At 42.4% G+C, this 21,872-nt stretch overlaps 1 protein-coding gene across 5 annotated transcripts in view; it reads left to right on the top strand.

Annotated features, from left to right (window-relative positions):
• The window catches only part of ARFGEF2 (ADP ribosylation factor guanine nucleotide exchange factor 2), a 95,962-nt gene extending 74,594 nt beyond the window's left edge, over positions 1-21,368 (top strand). For 4 of the 5 annotated variants that reach the window (XM_038572543.1, XM_038572546.1, XM_038572545.1 and 1 more), the window contains exons 28-39: positions 1,908-2,068; positions 3,138-3,268; positions 3,411-3,540; positions 6,558-6,693; positions 8,247-8,385; positions 8,491-8,545; positions 10,732-10,846; positions 13,885-14,015; positions 16,966-17,134; positions 18,731-18,869; positions 20,065-20,182; positions 20,751-21,368. In XM_038572543.1, the coding sequence (XP_038428471.1) occupies positions 1,908-2,068; positions 3,138-3,268; positions 3,411-3,540; positions 6,558-6,693; positions 8,247-8,385; positions 8,491-8,545; positions 10,732-10,846; positions 13,885-14,015; positions 16,966-17,134; positions 18,731-18,869; positions 20,065-20,182; positions 20,751-20,927 (1,601 nt within the window). In that variant the 3' untranslated portion in view covers positions 20,928-21,368. The remainder of the gene's footprint in view (positions 1-1,907; positions 2,069-3,137; positions 3,269-3,410; positions 3,541-6,557; positions 6,694-8,246; positions 8,386-8,490; positions 8,546-10,731; positions 10,847-13,884; positions 14,016-16,965; positions 17,135-18,730; positions 18,870-20,064; positions 20,183-20,750) is intronic. The other variant, XM_038572544.1, reaches the window with a different exon arrangement.
• Positions 21,369-21,872: the final 504 nt, after the last annotated feature.

Below are 21,872 nucleotides of genomic sequence, written 5' to 3' on the forward strand. Positions count from 1 at the left end.
AAATAAAATCTTAAAATGGACCTGAGGTACAGTGCCAGAGTGCTATCCAGTGTCCCTGAGCACAGGAAGGCTGTGATGTGCCTTATGGAGAAAATACATGTTTTCGATAAGCTTCGTTCAGGCTTAAGTTAAAGTGCTGTTGGCCAAAAGTTCAGTGTTGTTGAACCTAGCACGATGTATAAAATACAGTGTCTTTAAACCAAAACACACACAAAGCAAGATTATGTATTGATTGGTTGATTAAAACATTGTGACCAGAGACTGTCAGGAACCTATCCCCACTCCTCCCCTAGGAGCAGTGGTTCTTTACTGTTCGCTATTCAGTGCTCACAGCTACTCTATAGAGCACAACTCCCATGAGTACCAAGAACTGGCTGTACCATTACTACCCACACTTCACCAGAGAGGAAACTGAGGGACAGAAAAATAAAGTAGAACAACTTGCCTGAGGAACGCCTGGTTGGCTCAGCAGTTAAGCATCTGCCTTTGGCTCAGGGTGTGATCCTGGAGTCCTGGGATCAAGTCCCACATCGGGCTTCCTGCATGGAGCCTGCCTCTCCCTCTGTCTCTCTGCCACAGTCTGTGTGTCTCATGAATAAATGAATAAAATATTAAAAAAAAAAGATAAAAGACAAAAACAACTTGCTTACCTGACTGAGGTCACACAGCTAGGAAGCGCGGGGCAGGATTCATTCCCAGACAGGCCAGGCTAGAGTTGGTGCCACCTGGTCTTGCCTGTCAGCACACAACAGGCTGTTTACTGATCTTGGTCTTCATAAAAGTTGTAAAGCATTAGATCAGCCTTGATCTTTCTTGAGGTCTTTTTACCCTTAGGAAACTTCTTGCTACTTGTATTTTTGTCTCAGGTGATATTTGTAGGATTTTGAAAAACCTCAGACTTCTCAATTGCCTTTTTCCTTTAGCTCATTGACCTTCTTTATCTCCCTTTATCTTCACAACATTCCTTCCAGGTAGCACGTGGTGTAGTCTTGGGATGGGAACAGCCAGAGAGTTAAAGCAGTGTGCTCACTGAACCGGGGCCAGAGCTTTGCTCAGTGCTCAGCTTCTGTCAGGCCGACTGCTGAGGGCCAGCTTCACACAGATCAGTGTTTATCTTATACGTTTCTTTGGGCTCCATCGTAAAATAGCTTAAGTTGAAATGGACGCCTTAGCATCCTGTGAAACTTGGTCTTCTCATGGCTTGTCCTCTCTCACATCCTTAGGGACACTTGTCAGGTAGGGCCTCTTCAGAGAATTGTCCTCTGACCCCCAGCCTGAGCAACCCAGCTGCCTTCTGTCCCCTCACCCAGCACTCCCCCAACCTGAGATTATTTTATATTTTATAAATGCATTGGCCTAGGTGATTATTGTCTATCTCGCCCAGTGGAGGGTAAGTATCATGAGGAAGGAAACTTGATTGATCACCTCTGTCCCCAGGGCCTACAACTGTGCTTTGCACATAGGTGACACTCAGTAAATGTTTGTTGAATGAATGAGTGAATATTGGAGCTCAGGAACCAATTGAACCCAAGCGGTGCTCAATGGATTCTTTGCTGAATGATTTAATAATCAGTGCCGTCGGGCAGCCTGGGTGGCTCAGCAGTTCAGCGCCGCCTTCAGCCCAGGGCCTGATCCTAGAGACCCGGGATCGAGTCCCACATCGGGCTCCCTGCTTGGAGCCCGTTTCTTCCTCTGCCTGTGTCTCTGCCTGTCTCTCTCTCTCTGTGTCTTTCATGAATGAATAAATAAAATCTTTAAAAAATAATACTAATCAGTACCATCTTCTAGAGATAATGACATTCTTTTCTTAGATTTTCACAGAAATAGTCCCCTTGGGGTAGGGGTAGTTATTTGATCCCCATTTCTAAGTCCTGGTCTTATTAAAAAACATGGCTCTGTTTCCACAGCAACTATTTTCCAGCACCATTTCCCTGCAGCCATCGATTCCTTTCAGGACGCTGTGAAGTGCTTGTCGGAGTTTGCCTGCAATGCTGCCTTCCCCGACACGAGCATGGAGGCGATCCGGCTCATCCGCTTCTGTGGGAAATACGTCTCTGAGAGGCCTCGGGTACATTTTTCCTATATTCCCTCTTGGGCCCTGAGTGGAAAAGGAATCATGAGGCAAAAAACCTTTTTGCTCCCAGCAAAGAGCATTTCCAGCTATGCTTTTAGAAACACGTGTTTGCCCTAAACAGGCAAAATGCTGCCCGTTGCTGGGGTTCCACCTTTTCTCTCATGATGAAATTACTTATTTTACTCCTACTGGACACTTACTTAGTATTCTACTAATTGTTTTTGTAGAAGATGATAGTATTTAGCTTTGCATTTTGGCAAAGCTAAAGAAGCTAGCCCTTTCTATTTGAAAGAGAATAATCCTCCCTCTTAAGACAGTGACATTTTACCATTGTGACATGGCTGAGAAGACACATTTTTTAAAATCACCTTTTGTTTTCTCCCAGAAATGTTTGGGGTTTTTGTTATGTCTCACCTCTCCAGAGAGGCCTGCTTGGTTTAAATGACAGCACCAGAAACTGAAATTGGGTAGAAATAAGCACATCTAAACTATTTTGGCCTATATAGATCTTTCCTTCATATCTTTTCTGTGTATTGATTTATTTAGTCTCCACATCAGACCTTTGAGATTGGCAGCTATGTCCCCATTGTACAGGGGAGTTGATGGGGCATAGAGAGAAATTGTCTAATGTTGGATAACCAGAGCTGATAAAGAAATTTCATTACAGCAGACAGTACCGCGCTTCAAGAGTGGTTACAGAGCAAAGGGCTCGAAATCCCAGAGGTAGGGCAGGGAGTGGGGTTTCACATCTAGACTGGGAAAGACTGCCAGCTCCTAGCTAGCTGCATGACCTTGGGCAGCTGACTTCACGTCCTAGTGCCTCCCTTAACTCAGCAGTGACCTGCCCAATCAACTTACTCTAAACCCCACAAAGGTCCGTAGGCACAACCGCTCGTATGCACTTGGGAGAGGCTTGTGTTTGCCTTTTGGGGATTCCCTGTCCTGCCCTTGCTGAATGAATGTTTTTAGAAAGGGAAAATGTGCGGGGCCTTAAAGTTTGTGTAGTTCCCTTTGAGTTTCTTCCTTTGCTTAGTCTGCATCTGAGAGGTAACTGTCCTTGCAGGTGCTACAAGAATATACAAGCGACGACATGAATGTAGCTCCTGGCGACAGGGTCTGGGTCCGAGGCTGGTTCCCTATCCTGTTTGAGCTTTCCTGTATCATTAACAGATGCAAGCTAGACGTTCGGACAAGGTAACGGTGTCCCCAAGCAGTGCCCCTTCCGTCACAAGATGAGCCTTGGTCACCTGCTCGCCTACCCCATGCTCTCCCACTCTTTTTTGTTGTTCTTTTCCCCCCACCCATTCCCTCTCTGCATCTGGCTTTGTTCCCCCAGAGGACTCACGGTCATGTTTGAGATCATGAAGAGCTATGGCCACACCTTTGAAAAGCACTGGTGGCAGGATTTGTTCAGAATCGTGTTCAGGATTTTTGACAATATGAAACTCCCTGAGCAGCAGTCAGAGGTAGGTGATGACTAACACAGTACCCTGGATACTGTGGGGGGAGCTGCTCTGCTTTTGTCTGCCACAGGGTTGTGTCATCATCCCTCACACAAGTCTTACACTTTGAGATGCTGGAGGTTTGTTTTAAAATGGAAACCCCTGGGGCACCTAGGTGAGTATCTGCCTTTGGCCCAGGTCGTGATCTCAGGGTACTGGGATCCAGCCCCACATTGCCTCCCTGCTCAGTGGAGATCTGCTTCTCCCTCTCCCCCTCCCTCTGCCCCTCCCCCTTGTGCATGCGCACACACTCGCTCTCAAATCTTTTTTAAAAGATTAAAATAAAATAAAATGGAAACGTCCTCCTTGGCACTTTTATATCAGAATCAATTAGTGCTAAGAAACTGTTCCCATTTGGGGTAGGGCGAAAAGAAATGTCACTGTGGCCTGACTGTGGGGCCCTTCAGCATTGTACATTGTACCTGCCAGTTCACAGGGCACCTGCTCCTCTCAGTTACTTGGTTCATATCAGCTTCTCAGCAGTCAGTAAAAAATGAAATGTCTCTGGTCTCTAAAAAAAAAAACCTTTATTTATTTATTTTTAAAGATATTTTATTTATTCATGAGAGAGAGAGAGGCAGAGGGAGAAGCAGGCTCCACGCAGGGAGCCTGACGTGGGACTTGATCCCGGGTCTCCAGGATCACACCCCGGGCTGAAGGTAGCCCTAAACCACTGGGCCACTGGGGCTGCCCTAAAAAAACCTTTAAAAGCATTTTTATGGGAACCTTGCTGGCTCAGTTGGTATAGCGTGAAACTCTTGATCTTGGATTTGTAGGTTTGAGCCCTGCATTGGATATAGAGATCACTTAAAAATTAAAATTTTTTTTTAAGATTTTATTTATTCATGAGAGATCCAAAGAGAGAGGCAAAGACATCTCAAAGGGAGCCAGATGCGGGACTCGATCCCCGGACCAGGATCATACTCTGAGCTGAAGGCAGATGCTCAACCACTGAGCCACCCAGGCATCCCTTTTTTTTTCCTTTTTTTTTTTTTTTTTTTTTAAGATTTTATTTATTCATGAGAGACACAGAGAGAGAAGCATAGACACAGGCAGAGGGAGAAGCAGGCTCCATGCAGGGAGCCTGATGTGGGACTCGGTCCACCCAGACATCCCTTAAAAATAAAATCTATAAAAAAAGTTTTGGGGCACCTGGGTGACTCAGTTGGCTAAGCATCCTCTGCTTCATCCTCTCCCTCTGCCCCTGGGATTCTCTATCACCCTCTGCCCCTCACCCCTCTCGTGCTCTCCATCTAAAATAAATAAATCTTAAAAAAAAATCAGAAGACAAAAAAACAAAACGTTTGAACAGCCATAGTTCCAGCTTCCACAGGCAACCTAGTTGTGTTGTTACTAAATTTTCTTTATTTCATCTCTCTCTACCCCACCTGGGCCTCGTGCTTTTCCATCTGAGCACCCCAAAGTGTTTTTGTTTTGTTTTTTTAAGATTTATTTATTTGAGAGAGAGAAAGCCCATGCATGTGAACAGGGGAGTGGCAGAGGGGAAGAGGGAGAGAGAGAGAAAGAGAGAGGCAGACTGCCCGCTAAACATGGAGCCCGATACCTAAGCCAAAATCAAGAGCTCGACACATAACTGGCTAAGCCACCCAGGTACCCCAAGGGAGAGAGAATCTTAAGCAGGCTCCATTCCAAGCATGGAGCCCAACATGAGGCTTGATTTCATGATTCTGAGATCATGACCTGAGCTGAAACTAAGAGTTGGACCCTTAACCAACCAAGCCACCATGGCACCCCTAACCGGAAGTTTTTTAATTGCTAGTGAGGTTGCATTTTTTTTTTCCTATTACTGATTTACATTTCTTATTTTATGAATTGCTTTTTCAATTCATAGGGACCTATGAATCCTTAGGTCATCTAGTGGGTTGTTATCTCTCTCCTATTGATTTAGGAGCTTCTTAGTATGTACATAAAATACCATGTCCTTACATAAATTACAGATGATTTTGCCCACTTAGTTATTTTCATTTTCTTTTCCTTTTAGAAAATTTTTTTTTTTTTTTAAAGATTTTATTTATTTATTCATGATAGTCACAGAGGAGAGAGAGAGAGAGGCAGAGACACAGGCAGAGGGAGAAGCAGGCTCCATGCACCGGGAGCCCGACGTGGGACTCGATCCCGGGTCTCCAGGATCGCGCCCTGGGCCAAAGGCAGGCGCCAAACCGCTGCGCCACCCAGGGATCCCAGAAAATTTTAGCTTTTAAGAAACTGAATCCTTTTTTTTTTTTTTTAAGAAACTGAATCTATCAGTCTTTTTCCCTTAGGGCTTCCACTGCTGGAGTCTTGTTAGCAGTAGCAAACCTTCCCTTTTTGATGATTTTCTAAATCTCTTTGTTAAGTACTTGAAATAGTGCAATGAAATTACCAGAGGTAAATTTTTGGTGTAAAGAGGTATAGTTAGCATAATCTCATATTCACTTTTTCCAATTCATTAAAGCTTTTTGTCAATATCACTTTGAATGACTGTTAACATTCTATCCTACAGATATACTTAATTAGGTACCGCCTTGCTGTGTATTTGAATCTGTGTTTTCAGTGTGTAAATGCCAGTGTGGTGTAAACATCTTTATTCATAAACCTTCACCCATGGATTGTTGAATCTTTTTTTTTTTTTAAGATTTTATTTATTTATTCATGAGAGACACAGAGAGAGGCAGAGACATAAGCAGTGGGAAAAGCAGGCTCCCCAGGAGGAACCTGATGTGGGACTCGATCCCAGATCCCAGGATCACGCTCTGAGCCAAAGGCAGATGCTCAACCACTGAGCCACCCAAGTGTCCCTGGATCATTGATTCTTTCTTTAGGGTCCATTCCTGGCAGCAGTGTTCCTGCATCCATGGGTATGAGTGTTGTAAAGACTGTTGACATGTATTGCCAGATTGCATACCACAGTGGTTTTGCCCATGCTGTAGGAGAGCCCACAAGGAAAGTGGCTTCTCACCATTATCTTTTTGTTTTTTCAGAAATCCGAGTGGATGACAACAACTTGCAATCATGCACTGTATGCTATTTGTGATGTGTTCACCCAGTTTTATGAGGCTCTGAATGAAGTTCTTCTTTCTGATGTGTTTGCACAGTTGCAGTGGTGTGTGAAACAAGGTATTTGCCATGTCTCTAGGTGTCATTCTTCTTGACTTGGTTTTTAGTGAGAGATTAACTTTTTCAGTATGTAAAAGCAAGACTATAATGCCAAAGCGAAGCCAACATTAAGCACGAGCGATGATGGCACCAGATCTCTTCTCCGCCTCCGAGCCCGGAGCCGGGAGCTCCCCCTTCTAGAACATGCAGGCGGCCCAGCTGCGGTTTGGCCTTCAGCCTGACAGCACTAGCACCCGGGCTTCCACCTGCCTGCCGCCTTTGTTTGTGGACGTTTTGGGACCTCTGGAGGGGGAGGGAGGTGCCAGATGGGCAACTGGCAAGCCCAGTGGGGGCTGAGCTGTCCTTGTCCTCTGTGGGTGCCCCTGGATGGCGCGTGCAGAGGACCGAGCTGGGGCTCCTTGGGCGGGAGCGGCCGTCCCAGGCCCCAGGCCCTGTCCGGGCCACGCCAGAAGCTCCCGTTGGTGACCACCAGTCCTCGATGCTCTGGCTGCAAATTACATAAAGCTTTTAACTGTGATGGAGCTGAGCACTCTTCTCAAACATTTTAAGTGGTGATTTTTAGTTTTGTTTTGAAAACAATAAACAGAGATGAACCTGAAAAAAAATATATATATAATTATATATAATATAATTTAATTGGTAAAAAATTGTATTTTCATTTAATTAGAACATAAAAGCAATGTCTCCAACCCAGTTTATAAAGCATTTCTTAAAGATGGAATGTAGTTATTATCATATTTTAAAAGTTGTGCCTTTGTGTATTACACTGTTTTTTTCTACTTTTGTCTATATTTGAAATTTTCTGCAATGTTTTTCAAATGTACTGCGAGGGTCAGTATCAACAGCTTCATCAGTGGCATTGTTCATTTGTGTACTTCCGTGTTGACATAGTGTGTATTAGGAAAATTACCCACATAGCACATTCAGCCTGTATTCCAGAGATACAGGATACAGGCTAAAGCCAAAAACTTCATGTATTAAGTTTTTTCAAAAAGTGACTCAGTTTTAAATTAAGTGTCAGTACCAGCATGGCACTGCTTGGGTGGCCAAATTTAAAGAAACTCTGGTCTAATATTTCCATCCTTTACGATTCATTGTACAAGAAGCCCATTAATTAAGTAGCAAACTGACCTGCCTCCATCCCTAGCAATAAGGCTGTGATAAGTAATTATATCTCTTTATACCCTGCTTACACAATAAAAGTTTTTTTTTAATTTTTTTTTAATTTTTATTCATTTATGATAGTCACACACAGAGAGAGAGAGAGAGGCAGAGACATAGGCAGAGGGAGAAGTAGGCTCCATGCACCGGGAGCCCGACGTGGGATTCGATCCCGGGTCTCCAGGATCGCGCCCTGGGCCAAAGGCAGGCGCTAAACTGCTGCGCCACCCAGGGATCCCTAAAAGTTTTAATATCGTCCGTATTGTTGCTTCTTTAAGAGCCTTCAAACCCCTCATCTTGTCATCTCCACCTCATGACACAAAGCATCTGTGCCCTGGTGGAAATCAAAACAGCAGTGGAGGTTTGGTGATAGATGTTGCTTTATTTTGCAGATAATGAACAGTTGGCTCGGTCAGGTACCAATTGCTTAGAAAACTTAGTAATATCTAACGGGGAGAAATTCAGTCCCGACGTCTGGGATGAGACATGCAGTTGTATGCTGGATATCTTCAAAACAACCATCCCACATGTGTGAGTGCAAATGTTTATTTGCTGTTTATTTCTGTGCTCGGTAGACACATTAAGGCTCCAGGTTCTTTCACGTTGATCACTTTCCTTCTCTTGCCTTCCCTTCAGTTTGCTGACATGGAGACCTGTAGGAATGGAGGAAGATTCATCAGAAAAACATTTGGTAGGGGTTTTTGTTGTCTTTTCTCTGATCTCATCGTCTTATAGTAAGAAATTAAGCAACCCAAAGAGTTTGTGCTTTTATGATGGGAAGTGAGTAAAAAAGGTTATAAGATTTAAAAACTAGGGGCACCTGGCTGGCTCAGTCAGTGGAACATGCAGCTCTTGATCTCAGGGTCATGAGTTCAAGCCCTACATTAGAAGTAGAGATTACTTAAAAAAAAAAAAAAAAGACAAAAGATCAAAAGATTTAAGAACTGTGTGTGTTGTTAACATCTTTTTTAGAAAGTACAGAAAATAAGTCACCTCATCCAACAAAAACCACAGTTTACATTTCTAGTTTTTTCTTTGTGTGTCTGCACGTATATAATCCACACGTTTGAAATTATGTGCACTTGGCACATAATGTTTTACCTAACAACATGTCAACATTTTTGCATGTTCTTAACTATTCTTTGAAAGCAGATTTTTAAACGGCTGTGCATTATTATAATTTATTTAACAAATTCTCCCTTGTTGGACTCTCAGTTCTGGTGTTTTGCTGATAGTAATAATACCTCAGTATACTTATCCTTATTTATTGTTCTCCTTAATTGAGTGCTTTCTTCCACACCAGTGTGATAGTGGTTTTTATTTTCTGTATGAGGCCACATAGAGAAGTTCTAATTCAAGTCTCACTTTAAAATACCTTGGTGTACAGGGGCTTTGTATTATTTACTTCTATTCCCAAATAATTGTAAGTCCATTAGATTTTATAGGGCATTTGGGGAGTACCTGGCTGGCTCTCAGAGGAGCATGCAGCTCTTAAGTTCAGAGTTGTGAGTTCAAACCCCACGTTGGGCATGGAGCCTACTTTAAAAGGCACTTGGGATATAGCAACTTAAAAAATGAAGCACCTTACAAATTAAGCAACTTAGAGGCACCTGGGTGGCTCACTGGTTGAGCATCTGCCTTCTGCTCAGGTCATGATCCCAGGATCCTGGGATCGAGTCCTGCATCAGGCTCCCCACAGGGAGCCTGCCTCTCTCTCTGCTTATGCTGCTTATGTCTCTGCCTCTCTCTGTGTCTCTCATGAATGAATAAATATCTTTTTTTTTTTTTTTTAAGATTTTATTTATTCATGAGAGACACAGAGAGAGAGAGATTGACAGAGACACAGGCAGAGGGAGAAGCAGACTCCATGCAGGGAACCCGACGTGGGACTCTATCCCAGGTCTCCAGGATCACAACCTGGGCTGAAGGCAGCGCTAAACCTCTGAGCCACACGGGCTGCCCAATAAATATCTTTTTTAAAAAATGAAGCAACTTGGAAAAAAGTTATTTAAGCACTTTTTGTTTGTTAATTGTCTTCTGTCAACATTTTAAAGAGCTAGCTATCACACTAGTTTATTTTTGAGCTTCTCCCCCTAATTCGTCAATATTTTGTTTATTTTTTTTTAAGATTTTGTTTATTCATAAGAGACAGAGGCAGAGACACAGGCAGAGGGAAAAGCAGGCTCCATGCAGGGAGCCCGATGTGGGACTCGATCTGGGGACTCCAGGATCACGCTCTGGGCCAAAGGCAGGCGCTAAACTGCTGAGCTACCCAGGGATCCCTTGTTTGTTTATTTTTTAAGTAGGTTCCAACTCGGTTTGAACTCACCATCCTGAGATCAAGACCTGAGCTGAAATCTAGATTTGGATGCTTGACCAGCTGAGCCACCCAGGTGCCCCATGTCACACTCATTGTTAAATCATAATATGTAGAGAAATACCTTTGAAATAGGAGTAAGAAAATGCGAAATTTTAATGGGAGGGAGGAAATACATGACATTTTTAATCTTTCCTATGCAGCCTAATTAAGCAGGCAGCATAATTTTACTTCAAGTAAAGCAAAGCACTTAACTTCAAGTTGGGCCAGCAGTTTCAAAACAGACACATCTCTGCCCAGGTACTGAATTGTGGATAAAGTGAACATTGGGGACGCCTGGGTGCCTCAGAGGTTGAGATCTGCTTTTGGCTCAGGTCCTGATCCTAGGACCCTGGGATCGAGTCTTGCATCGGGCTCCCTGCACGGAGCCTGCTTCTCCCTCGCCTGTGTCTCTGTCTCTCTCTCTCTGTGTCTCTCATGAATGAATAAATAAAACCTTAAAAAAACAAAAAAAAAAAGAAAGAAAGTAAAGATTGTATTTCTTTCTGGGTTACTTTTAGGATGTGGATCTGGACCGCCAGTCTCTAAGCAGCATAGATAAAAATGCCTCTGAGAGAGGCCAGAGCCAACTCTCTAACCCAACCGATGACAGCTGGAAAGGTAGACCATATGCAAGTAAGGCCACTTTTTTTTAGTTGTTTTCACTTACTTATTTTAAATAGGTAACACGTTTATATTCTTCAAATATTCAGAAGGTAAAAAGGGTAAACATGATAAGCCTTCTTCCACCCCATGCATCAGTCTGCCAGTCCCTTCCTTGTGGCAGCCAGAGTCACTAGTTACTTATGTGTGTTTCCAGTTTTATCCATAGGCAAGAAATGCATATCCATAATACATACCTATGTACATGCACACACGAATTCTCCTATCCTTTTTATACAAATTACAGAATACTGTGTGTTATTCTTTTTTCACATAGTATATTTTTGAGACCATTCGCGATTTGCCTAAAAAGCTTTCATGTTCTTTTATACTGTTTATTAGGTGTTATCTCAGGATATAGATGTACTGTTATTTGCTTAATTGGGTTCCTACTAATGGAATCTTCTCCTATTACAGAAAGTACTACATTGAATCTCCTGATATGTGTGTCATTTGTGAGTTTTTCTGTATAGTAAATTCCTCGCAGTAGGATTGCTGGGTGAAGTGCACTTGCCATCTTGACAGATAATTACAGATTCCTATCTGTTAAAATTGTACCTGTTCACGTGATCTTTGAGTGAAGCTGAGCAGTTTCTCATGTGTTTAAGAACACATTTCTATATTTTCATCGTCTTTTCAACTCTTTCCTCATTGTATATTGGCTGTTAGTCTTTTTATTGTTTTGGGGGAGCTTTTTATGTGTTAGAGATCCCTTTTCTAGATATGAGTTTCAGATTACTTTGATCAGTTTGCCTCTCACTGTTACTTGTGGTTATGTTTTATCATCTGTCATTTTTAAAAATGGGTTAAGAGTCTCTGTGAGCCAGGCACTGCACTGTGTGTTTCATTTGTGTGATCTTGTAATCATTCTCTAGCCCTTTAAGGAGATGCTATTTACGGTTGCATGAACTGGGGCCTAGATAGATGACATGACTTGCCACTTTGTAGTGGAGTTGGGACTCACAGACACACTTCCCGCTAAGAAACTGGAATGTTCCCCTAGTCTGGTCCTTTTCCAGCTGTGGCTCTGTTGTTTTTCTTCATAGCAATTCCACCCTCTTCTCATGCCGGACTGTCAGTGTTGACAGTGTCGTAAACTTGTTGTTGTTGTTGTTGTTGTTGTTGTAAACTTCTGAGGCAGTGCATTAGACAAAGTCACATGTGGTCCCCAACTATCTTATGAAGGCATAAAACATAACCACCATTTGAATCCATAAAAAGGCACCATGTTGGGGGTGCCTGGATGACTCAGTTGGTTAAGATCTGACTCTTGGTTTTGGCTTAGGACATGATCTTGGGGCTCTGCAGTCAAGCCCTTCATCAGACTCTGTGCTCAGTGTGGAATCTGCTTGAGATTCTCTGTCTCTGCCTCTCCCCTAGCTCATGCTCGCTCGCTCTCTCAAATAAAATCTTTTTTTAAAAAAGGCACCATGTTGGACACTCACATGCTGTTCTTCAGTATCTACAGTACAGCTAGTGCCTCTGCAGGATCTGGTGAGCGGAAGAGCTCTGCCTCTCATCAGCTCTAGATAAAGGTTTGATTTGTGTGGAGGGTACATGTGTGTACAGTTCTGTAAATAGAGCCACTCTTGGTGCAGCAAGAGGTTTATACTCTGAGAGGTGCCTGGGACTTGAGACCCCTGCCATTCTTCTTGGGAACATTCTTCCAGTTTCCCATCTCAGCCTGCTCTGGGGGCATCTGTGTGGTGAGTAGGGCAACAGGCACAGTCTCATGCCACTTGTACTCTCCTTCCCTTTTTTTTTTTTTTTTTTTAAGATGTATTTATTTATTTATGATAGACATAGAGAGAGAGAGAGGCAGAGACACAGGAGGAAGGAGAAGCAGGTTCCACGCCGGGAGCCTGACGGACTCGATCCCAGGACTCCAGGATCACGCCCTGGGCCAAAGGCAGGCGCTCAAACCGCTGAGCCACCCAGGGATCCCTCTCCTTCCTTTTCAATTTTGGTCCAAGCTGGTGTCACTGAATTGGCATATATCAAATGTACATGTCCTACAAATCCACCATATTCTTCTTTTATTAAAACTGATTCAAAATGGAGAATTTATTTAATACATGCACATATACACACACACACACACACAATTTCACAGTCACTTCCAAAACTTGGAAATGACCCATCCTCCCTGTTTGCCATCCCTAAACACTTTGTTTAACGTTTTCAACATTCTGATTCTTTTTTTCTTTTTTTAACATTCTGCATTCTGATTCTGTAACAATAAGTGACTAAGGAATCTCTACTTTTGTCATAGTCCAGTCAACACCTGTGATGTGCCCAACGTGGGCCGTCCCTGAGCCCAGAGAGTGAGAAGACAAAGATGGAGGGAGGAACTATTAGCCAGAGTCTAGTCAGTAGGCAGAAGCCACACCAATGAGAAGATTCTCCCTAAACAATGATTAGCTAGTCAAAAATGGCTACCCACTAAGAGAAAGGTAAAGGGGACTCTTGAGGGAAACAGAAGCAGATTCAGACAGAGGATACCACCTCCAGAGGAGACAGAAGGTGATTAGGAACTAAGATTGGAAAAGAGCCCTGCCCCTGCCACTGCCCCTGCCACTGCCCCTGCCCCTTAAGGCTGACAGTCAGCCACTTTGGAGAGTCTGGCTGCTGCAGGAACCTGGGCGAGGAGTGCTTAGGGCACAGTTGGGAGCTGTCTGAAGGTGTCCCCTGTGGGTGGCAGAGAAGCTTGTTGGAAGAAGGGGCGGGGGGGGGGGGTTGGCGTGGAGGGGCGCACCTGCCTGTGTAGCTAACTCCTCCCCTCGGGTCTTTGCTCAAGTATCCCAGTTGCAGGTTTGTCATTATCATTTGACCTACCATTCTTTAGACTTCAATATCTTGTTTCTCATCTCTGCCATGGGGTTTTTGTCCAGCTTACTCATTGTTAGGCCACAGCATCAAGGACCGTGTGTGGCACATAGTAGGAGTTTGGTGAATACTTATTCAATTCTGGCTGAATCATTATTAGGGTTAATCTTTATCATCTAATATAGATCAGAAACTGTTTGCCAGCCTCCTCATCAAGTGTGTGGTCCAGTTGGAATTGATACAGACCATCGACAACATTGTGTTCTACCCTGCCACAAGCAGAAAGGAAGACGCAGAACACATGGTTGCTGCCCAGGTAATAAGATCAGCCTCGAGAAGAACGTCCTTGTCTGTAGGGAGGTTGCTCAGATTGCAGGGGTGTGCTGCAGCAACTTGGAGTGGCTCACAAGAGCCCATCGTGCTCATCTCTCCCCAAGGCTGGGGAGAGATGAGTGTTCAGTCATGGCATATTGGTAGCTTGAGAAATTGGCCCTGATGAGAATATTTATACCACAGAAATCAGCAAACACTAAAAATCACGGCTTTTTTTTTTCTTCTTTTTTTTTTAATTTTCCCAAGAGCCAGTTTACTAGCATCCCACTGCTCAGGTGCCATCCCCACCTTGGTGCTTTGTAAAAAGAGTGTTATTAATCACAGCGACTATTCCTCCTAAGTGGCGTTTAACCACAAATAACTGAGAAAAATATATGGATAAAAGATACCAATTTTTCCTTTAGAAAGTTGACTTTTTTGTTCTGTATGTACAACCTTTTATATGTATGTTATTCTTGGAAACAGAGGATTGGGTGTCCAAAAGTTGGATAGTAACATTATACCACAGTTGTAAAATGAAGTACTTCAAGGGCTAGCAGATCCTGTGAATGAGTGCGGCAGGGTGGGTGGGACTTGGGAGGCCAGAGAGCTCTGGCCCAGCTGGAGCCGCAGCCACCTCCCAGCCCCAGCAGTATGTTGCTATCAGGTGGGTCAAGTCGTGACAATCTTCCAATTTTTCAAGAGGAGCCAGCATCAGGATTTTTTTTTCCTATAGGAAGTCTGTTTATTAAGTGATGCAATACTGATGAACAAAATGTATCTGTTGGCTAGATCCAGCCCAAAAGCTATCCTTTTTTGTTTCTCTATTTTAAATATATACAGTTCAGAGTTTTGGTGTATTCACAAAGTTGTCCAAACATCACCCCTGTTTAACTCCAGAATATTTTTATCACTGTGAAAGGGAATGTGCTAACCATTAGCCGTCATTCTGCCTTCCTTCACCCCAGTCCTTGATAACCACTAATCTACCCTCTGTCTCGATGGATTTACTTAATCAGGATATTTCATATTCATACAGTCATATAAAACATGAACTTTTGTGTCTGGCTTCTTTGATTTAACATAATGTTTTCCAAGTTCATCCATGTTGTAACATGTATGTGTAGCATGTCACATCCATGTTGTTACATATATGTGGATGTGTATGTATATGTAAGGTAATATTTCATTGTATGGCTGTACCACATTTTGTTCATCCAGTCGTCTATTGATCCCATTGTCTGACTATGATGAATAACACTGCTATGAACATTTGTATACAAGTTTTTATGTGGACATGTTTTTAATTCTTTAGAGCACATACCTAGGAGTAGAATTGCAGGGTCATATGGTATCTCTGGTGCCTACATTTTTTGAAGAATTGCCAGACTGTTTTCTAGAACAGCTGTACTAATTTATCTTCCCAGCAGCAGTGGATGAAGGCTCTAGTTTCTGCACATTCTCATCAATGGTTGTTACTGTCTTTTTAATTATCACAGCCATCCCAGTGGACATGAAGTTGTTTCTCATTGTGATGATTTCTGTTTCCATCTTGTGTTTATTGGCCATTTGTGTATCTTTGGAGAGATGTCTGTTCAAATCCTTTGCTCATTTTTTTTTTCCTTTGCTCATTTTTAAATTGGAATTTTTTCTCTTTCTAACATTGAGTCATAAGAGTTTTTATATATTCTGGATACTGGTCCCTTATCAGATCTATGATTTACAACTATTTTCTCCCGTTCTCTAGTTGTCTTTTCAGTTTCTTTTTTCCTTTGTCTTTTTTTTTTTTTTTTTTTTTTTTTTTTTTTGTCTTTTCAGTTTCTTGATGATGGCCTGTGAAGCACAAAAATTTTTTATTTTAATGAAGTTTGAGTTACTGTTTTTTTTCTTAAATCCTTGTACTTTTAGTGTTACATCTAAGAAAGGATGGCCTAATTCAGGGTCACAAAGATTAGGCCTATATTTTAAGAGTTTTAGCTTTTACATGTAGGTCTTTGATCTGTTTTTTAGTTCATTTTGTGTTTGTTTAGTTCATTTACATTTGTTCTGGCACCTGTGTTGGAAATCACTTGACCCTAAATATAAGGATTTATTTCTGGACTCTCAGTTCTGTTCCATTGACCTTCTTGTCCATCTTTATGCTAATACCACACTGTCTTGAATGAAATTGGAAGTTTGAGACTTCTAATTTTGTGCTGCTTTTATTAACACTGTTTTGGCTATTCTGTGTCACGTGTTTCTATTTGAATTTTAGGATCAGCTTGTCAATTTCTGTAAAGCAGTAATCCGGGGTATTGATAAGGATTACACTGACTCTATAGATCAATTTGGAGAATATTGCCAACTCTGCTGTTTTTGTAATCTCTGGTTTATAAGAAGGTTAGATCCATTCCTAGAAGGCTCAAATATAAAATCCCTAAGTATGTATCCCATTTTAGGCAACATGTTCAATAAAAATTTCTAGCATTTTGTACGTTTTTTTCCTTTCACATTTGAAAACACAGTTATGAAGCTTACTACATTCATTAATCATTTGATCGAAGCTAAAGATGCCACTCAGGCTTCACTTAGCACTTTCTGTCTTCCATAGTATTGTGAGACTCACACCTCCCATCTCATATAGTACAGGGTGACTTTCTTGTTTTCTAATTTCATTATACAATGTTAAAAGAGGACTGTGGAGTCCTATAGAGAAGCACACACTTACGTTCATGTGGCGAAGGCAGTACTGACAAAGCAGAAACTTGGGCCAATAAAGCCCGATGTCCTGCAAGAGCTGGGCAGAATTATTCCCCTGGCTGGTGAACAGAGTGTAACAGAGAAACATTCAGGGTGGTGAGGAATGAAGTGTGTGATTCTCAGACAGAGGAGTACTGCCTCAATGGCAGTGAGGACTGCCTCAATGTCTAGAACCAGCCTACCCTCACATAGCTCCCCCATCTTCCCTTTTCTAGCAAGACACACTGGATGCAGACATCCACATAGAGACGGAGGACCAGGGCATGTATAAGTGCATGTCTTCCCAGCATCTCTTCAAGCTGCTGGACTGCCTGCAGGAGTCTCACTCATTCTCAAAGGCCTTCAATTCCAATTACGAGCAACGGACTGTCCTGTGGAGAGCAGGTGAGGCCACACAGCAGCTATGGCAAATGACCACACTGGCTGCCAACCTGAAATATGAAAGCCTTTGGGAAACTCCTGATATTGTACATTTAGCTGAAATAACTGAGGATCCCCAGGTGGCTCAATGGTTTAGTGCCTGCCTTGGCCCAGGCCATGATCCTAGAGTCCCAGGATTGAGTCACGCATCGGGCTCCATGCATGGAGCCTGCTTATGTCTCTGCCTCTCTCCCTCTCTCCCTCTCTCTCTTTGTCTCTCATGAATAAATATATAAAATCTTTATTTTAAAAAAAGGGAATAACTTGCCAGGTCTTCTCATGCTTGAGGGGAAAAGAAGGACATGCTGGATGCATTCCATCCCAGTATCAGGAATACTGCCTAGCATGTGGGAGATTTTCAAGAAGAATTGGAAAAATAAATTGATAGAGACTCAAACTGATCTAGCAAATAAAGAAATTTTATATTAGCAACACCTGGGTGGCTCAGCAGTTGAGCATCTGCCTTTGGCTCGGGGTATGACCCTGGAGTCCCTGGACCGAGTCCCACATTGGGCTCCCTGCATGGAGTCTGCTTCTCCCTCTTTCTGTGTCTCTGCCTCTCTCTGTCTTTCATGAATAAATAAATAAAATCTTCTTTAAAAAGAAAAAAGAAATTTTATATTAGGTTAAAATTGTGTAATTAAGGGGCACCTGGGTGGCTCAGTTAGTTAAGCATCCAATTCTTGATTTTGGCTCAGGTTGCGATCTTCAGGGTCCTGGGACTGAGCCAGCAGGGAGCCTGCTTGAGATTTCCTCTGCCACCCTTTGCCTCTCCCTCCACTCTCTCTCTGAAATAAATAAATAAAATCTTTATAAAAAATAAAATGGTATAGTTAAATATGATATAAAAATTGTAATAGTCTAGGAAAAACAAAGCATTCATACATTTGCTGAGGCTTTTAGGGGTTCTCTCTCTCCCTCACCTCCAAAATACATACATAAATCCTGGAGGTAAGTGATATATTTATATGGAAAGTGACAGTGGGAGGCTCACTTTTGAACTTTGCACAAAAGTGATACTCTATATAAATTTTTATGGTTACCATTACTAGGTAACCGACCATTAATTTTCTTCCCAGATGCCTATTTTATAATGTCATTTTTTTAAAGATTTTATTAATCTATTAGGGAAAGCACAAGTAGGGAGAAGGGCAGAGGGAGAGGGAGAAGCAGGCTCCCCACTGAGCAGGGAGCCCAATGTGGGCTCTCAGGACCCTGGGATCATGACCTGAGCCAAAAACAGGTGCTCAACTGACTAGCCACCCAGGTGCCCCAGTGTCATTTTTTTTTTTTATGGCTTTAACAGATCTACATGTTTTATGCCTTTGCTTGTGATAGGTTTTTCTTGTAAGAGTGGTTTACACATCTCTGACGGATTGGTACTGCTTTGCTTAAGCAAATGTGATTAAGAGTAATGTTATATGTCAACTGTACTTTAATTGAAAAAAAAATTTCAGATAATTCTTTTCAGTGTTCCTTAAAGTAACTAGATTAGGGTCCTGTGTGATTTCTCAGCATTATCCTAGAAGTATGCGCTATTTATATAACTCTAATCTCTAGGTTTTAAGGGCAAATCTAAACCTAACCTTCTAAAACAAGAAACCAGCAGCCTGGCCTGTTGTTTGAGGATCCTGTTTCGGATGTATGTCGACGAGAACCACAGGGATTCCTGGGAGGAAATACAGCAGCGACTTTTAACGTAAGAAGATTGGTTTCTGATTAAATGTCAGATAAATGTATTTATCTGTAAAACACAAAATGCATCACAATAATACTCTGACTTGAAAAGAATAAGAGAAAAATACCTACGTGCTGATGGCCTCACAGACTGCTATCCTTTTTGCTTTTTCCTTCTATATATAGACATTTCTATTTCACTTGTTAATGCCCTGAATAGGGTGGGGCCTCATTTCTTTCATTCATAAGTTTCTTAAAGCACAGAAACAGGGGCAGTAAAAAGTGCTCAGAGCTCAATCAACAAGCCAAAAGTGAAATCTTGGTCAAGTCCGCTTTCGGCAATGTTGGCTCTAACCTCCCACCCTCCCTTCTTCCCAAGAATGTATTGGAATCCTGTGAGTTACCAGGATGTCCTGACTTGAATTATGCCAAACTGCAGCAATGGGGAGACAATGCGAAGGCATGGAGAGAGAGCCCCAGACAGAAAAATAGATCTTCACCACCCAGCTTTCTATGAGCAAGATGCTATTTGTCTAAGCCCTTTTCACTCTTTCAAGTTTAAAACCATTACCATGCAGTGCTGACAACCGTGATAAGTAAGACATGAACTCTCCTATACTGCTAGTGGGAATGTATAGTGAGGGGATTTTTTGAGGGGAAAGCAAGTGGCATTAAAATCAGGAGCCTTAAATGTTCAGTCTTTCTTTGACACAGTAAACCACTGTTACGGAATCTACTTAAGAAAATGTCTTAGAGTGTCGCCTGGCTGGCTCAGTCAGTGGAGGATGCAACTCTTGACTCTCGAGGTCAGGGTCATGAGTTTCAGCCCCATGTTTGGGGGAGAGAGATTAAAAGAAAAAAGAAAGTAGCAATTATATGTGACAGGAGAAGAGAGAGAAAAGCAGTGTGTAGTCAGCTATGGATGATAGGCTCTGTGTTCATTGTGTGCAAACGCTGATTGGGCCGTAGGCTGTGAGCAGGCCCTGAGCTAAGCAAATGTTTAAACTTCACAACAGCCCCCCTGAATTTGGTACAATTATTTATCCCTGTTTTACAGCCAAGGAAACTGAGTCTTAGTGAATTGCTTGAGATGCATAGCCAGAGCCAGGTGCCCAGTAAATAAGTACTCATTGTAAGAAGGAAGAGTTTTCCACTCCCGTAGATTGTGAGAGTTAATCTTCTGTTTGACATGCCACCCCCTGTCTTGATTCTTCCAGTGTGTGCAGTGAGGCCCTTGCCTATTTCATCACAGTAAATTCTGAGAGCCATCGGGAGGCCTGGACAAGTCTTCTGTTGCTGCTTCTAACAAAAACCCTCAAAATAAATGATGAAAAGGTATAAACCAGGAAATCCTAATGTCCCCACTAGCACCTAGGTTTGGGTTGCCTTTTTACTCAGAATCTAATGATTTCCTCAGCTCTTCCAAGGACAGTTACATAACTAGCACCATTCTAGATTCATTAGAGGAAAGTTCATTCATTGCAGACAAGGGTGCCGTAGCATACTGGGACTCTCTCTCTCCAAGAACCCCAGTTAAGAAAGGCTGACCTTGGAACTGCGCGTGTGTAGCAGTTAAAATGCTGCAGTGATTTGGAGCACCGCTGTGTTGGAAGAGAGGGTCCATCCAGATAGGGAAGCCCTGGTTCAGAAGGGGGAATCTGCTTTGCTAAAACCGAACATTGTGTTTGGTAGCAAAGCTATCCCCAAAGAATTTGTGTCTGGAGTTAAACATAATTAAAAGACCTTCTAATTTGCAAATTTTTCCCACCAACTTTTGAAATAGTGAGAAAAAGCACCAATATTACAAGAAGTTTCAGGGTGAGATGAATACTTTTGAGAAACTAGTGCCAGAAAAAGTAGTTCCCTGTCTAATTTGAGCTCTCTCCTTCTCTCCGACCTCAAGTTTAAAGCACACGCTTCTATGTACTACCCCTACTTGTGTGAAATTATGCAGTTTGACCTGATTCCTGAGCTCCGAGCAGTTCTGCGCAAGTTCTTCCTACGGATAGGTGTTGTATATAAAATATGGATTCCAGAAGAGCCATCACAGGTACCAGGGACGCTGTCACCAGTGTGGTAGCCCTGACCCCTGCGGGCCACAACTACAGCTCTGCGGAACATTCACCATGCCACCTCTGCCTGGCACATCTCGTGAAGGGTCAGATCGTAGAAATAGGGAGTCGGCATCTGGGAGCTCAGAACGGCCTGGAGGAAGCTGGCCTCGACATGGGTCCCATCAGTCCCTGGCTGAGACGTTGTGCTATTTCATTAAAGTGTTGCATAGCCAGTTAAAACAGTAGGTGGGGAGTCTGTTTCATCTCCGTCATTCCGTCTTACTGACTAGACTGTCAAGCCTGTCACCGCACATGCGCCATTTCCTAGCAGAGTCCCATGATTGGCTGTCTGCGTTCTGTCAGAGGAAGTTGCTTTCCTTTAAGACACTGAACATAGCTGTAGAGGTTCGTGATTATTAGAGAGTCTGTTAATAAAATTTCTCGTAATGGCTAAATGCCACCTAAAATATGCTGGATTTTTTGTTGTCGTTTGAGTGTTTTGGAGAATTTTGAATGTTTTTGTCAGTTGTGAGTCAGCTATAGTTAGATTGTTTAGTTTGGAGAAAGTTAGTGGGGAAAGGGGTTGTTTTTGTTTTGTTCTGTTTACGTCTGAGTGATTTTTAAAGTACTTTATGAAAAGATATTATTGAAGATTTCATTGAAAGCAGAGTTTAGTAATTAAGTTAGAATTAAGAACTTGCAAGGTTAAAAATTTTAAAAGGTAGTGCCTCCTGGCTCTCCCTGTTTTAGTAACTTGGGGAGAAAACGTCTATAGGAAAAAGTAAAAAATGTAATGAAGACAATTAGCCTTCCTTGGAAGTAAGTATTTATGGATGGGTCTGAAAATTTCCAGAACACCTTGTCCATCTCACACCCTCTGAAATCTAATATATGAAGTAGTAACAAAAATGAAGTAGTAATTTAACAGAGTTAATTTATATTTTAGTAAACCTTTTATTTTTACCTCAGAA

This window comes from Canis lupus, chromosome 24 (assembly GCF_011100685.1).
Source record: "Canis lupus familiaris isolate Mischka breed German Shepherd chromosome 24, alternate assembly UU_Cfam_GSD_1.0, whole genome shotgun sequence".
NCBI classification, from domain to species: domain Eukaryota; kingdom Metazoa; phylum Chordata; class Mammalia; order Carnivora; family Canidae; genus Canis; species Canis lupus.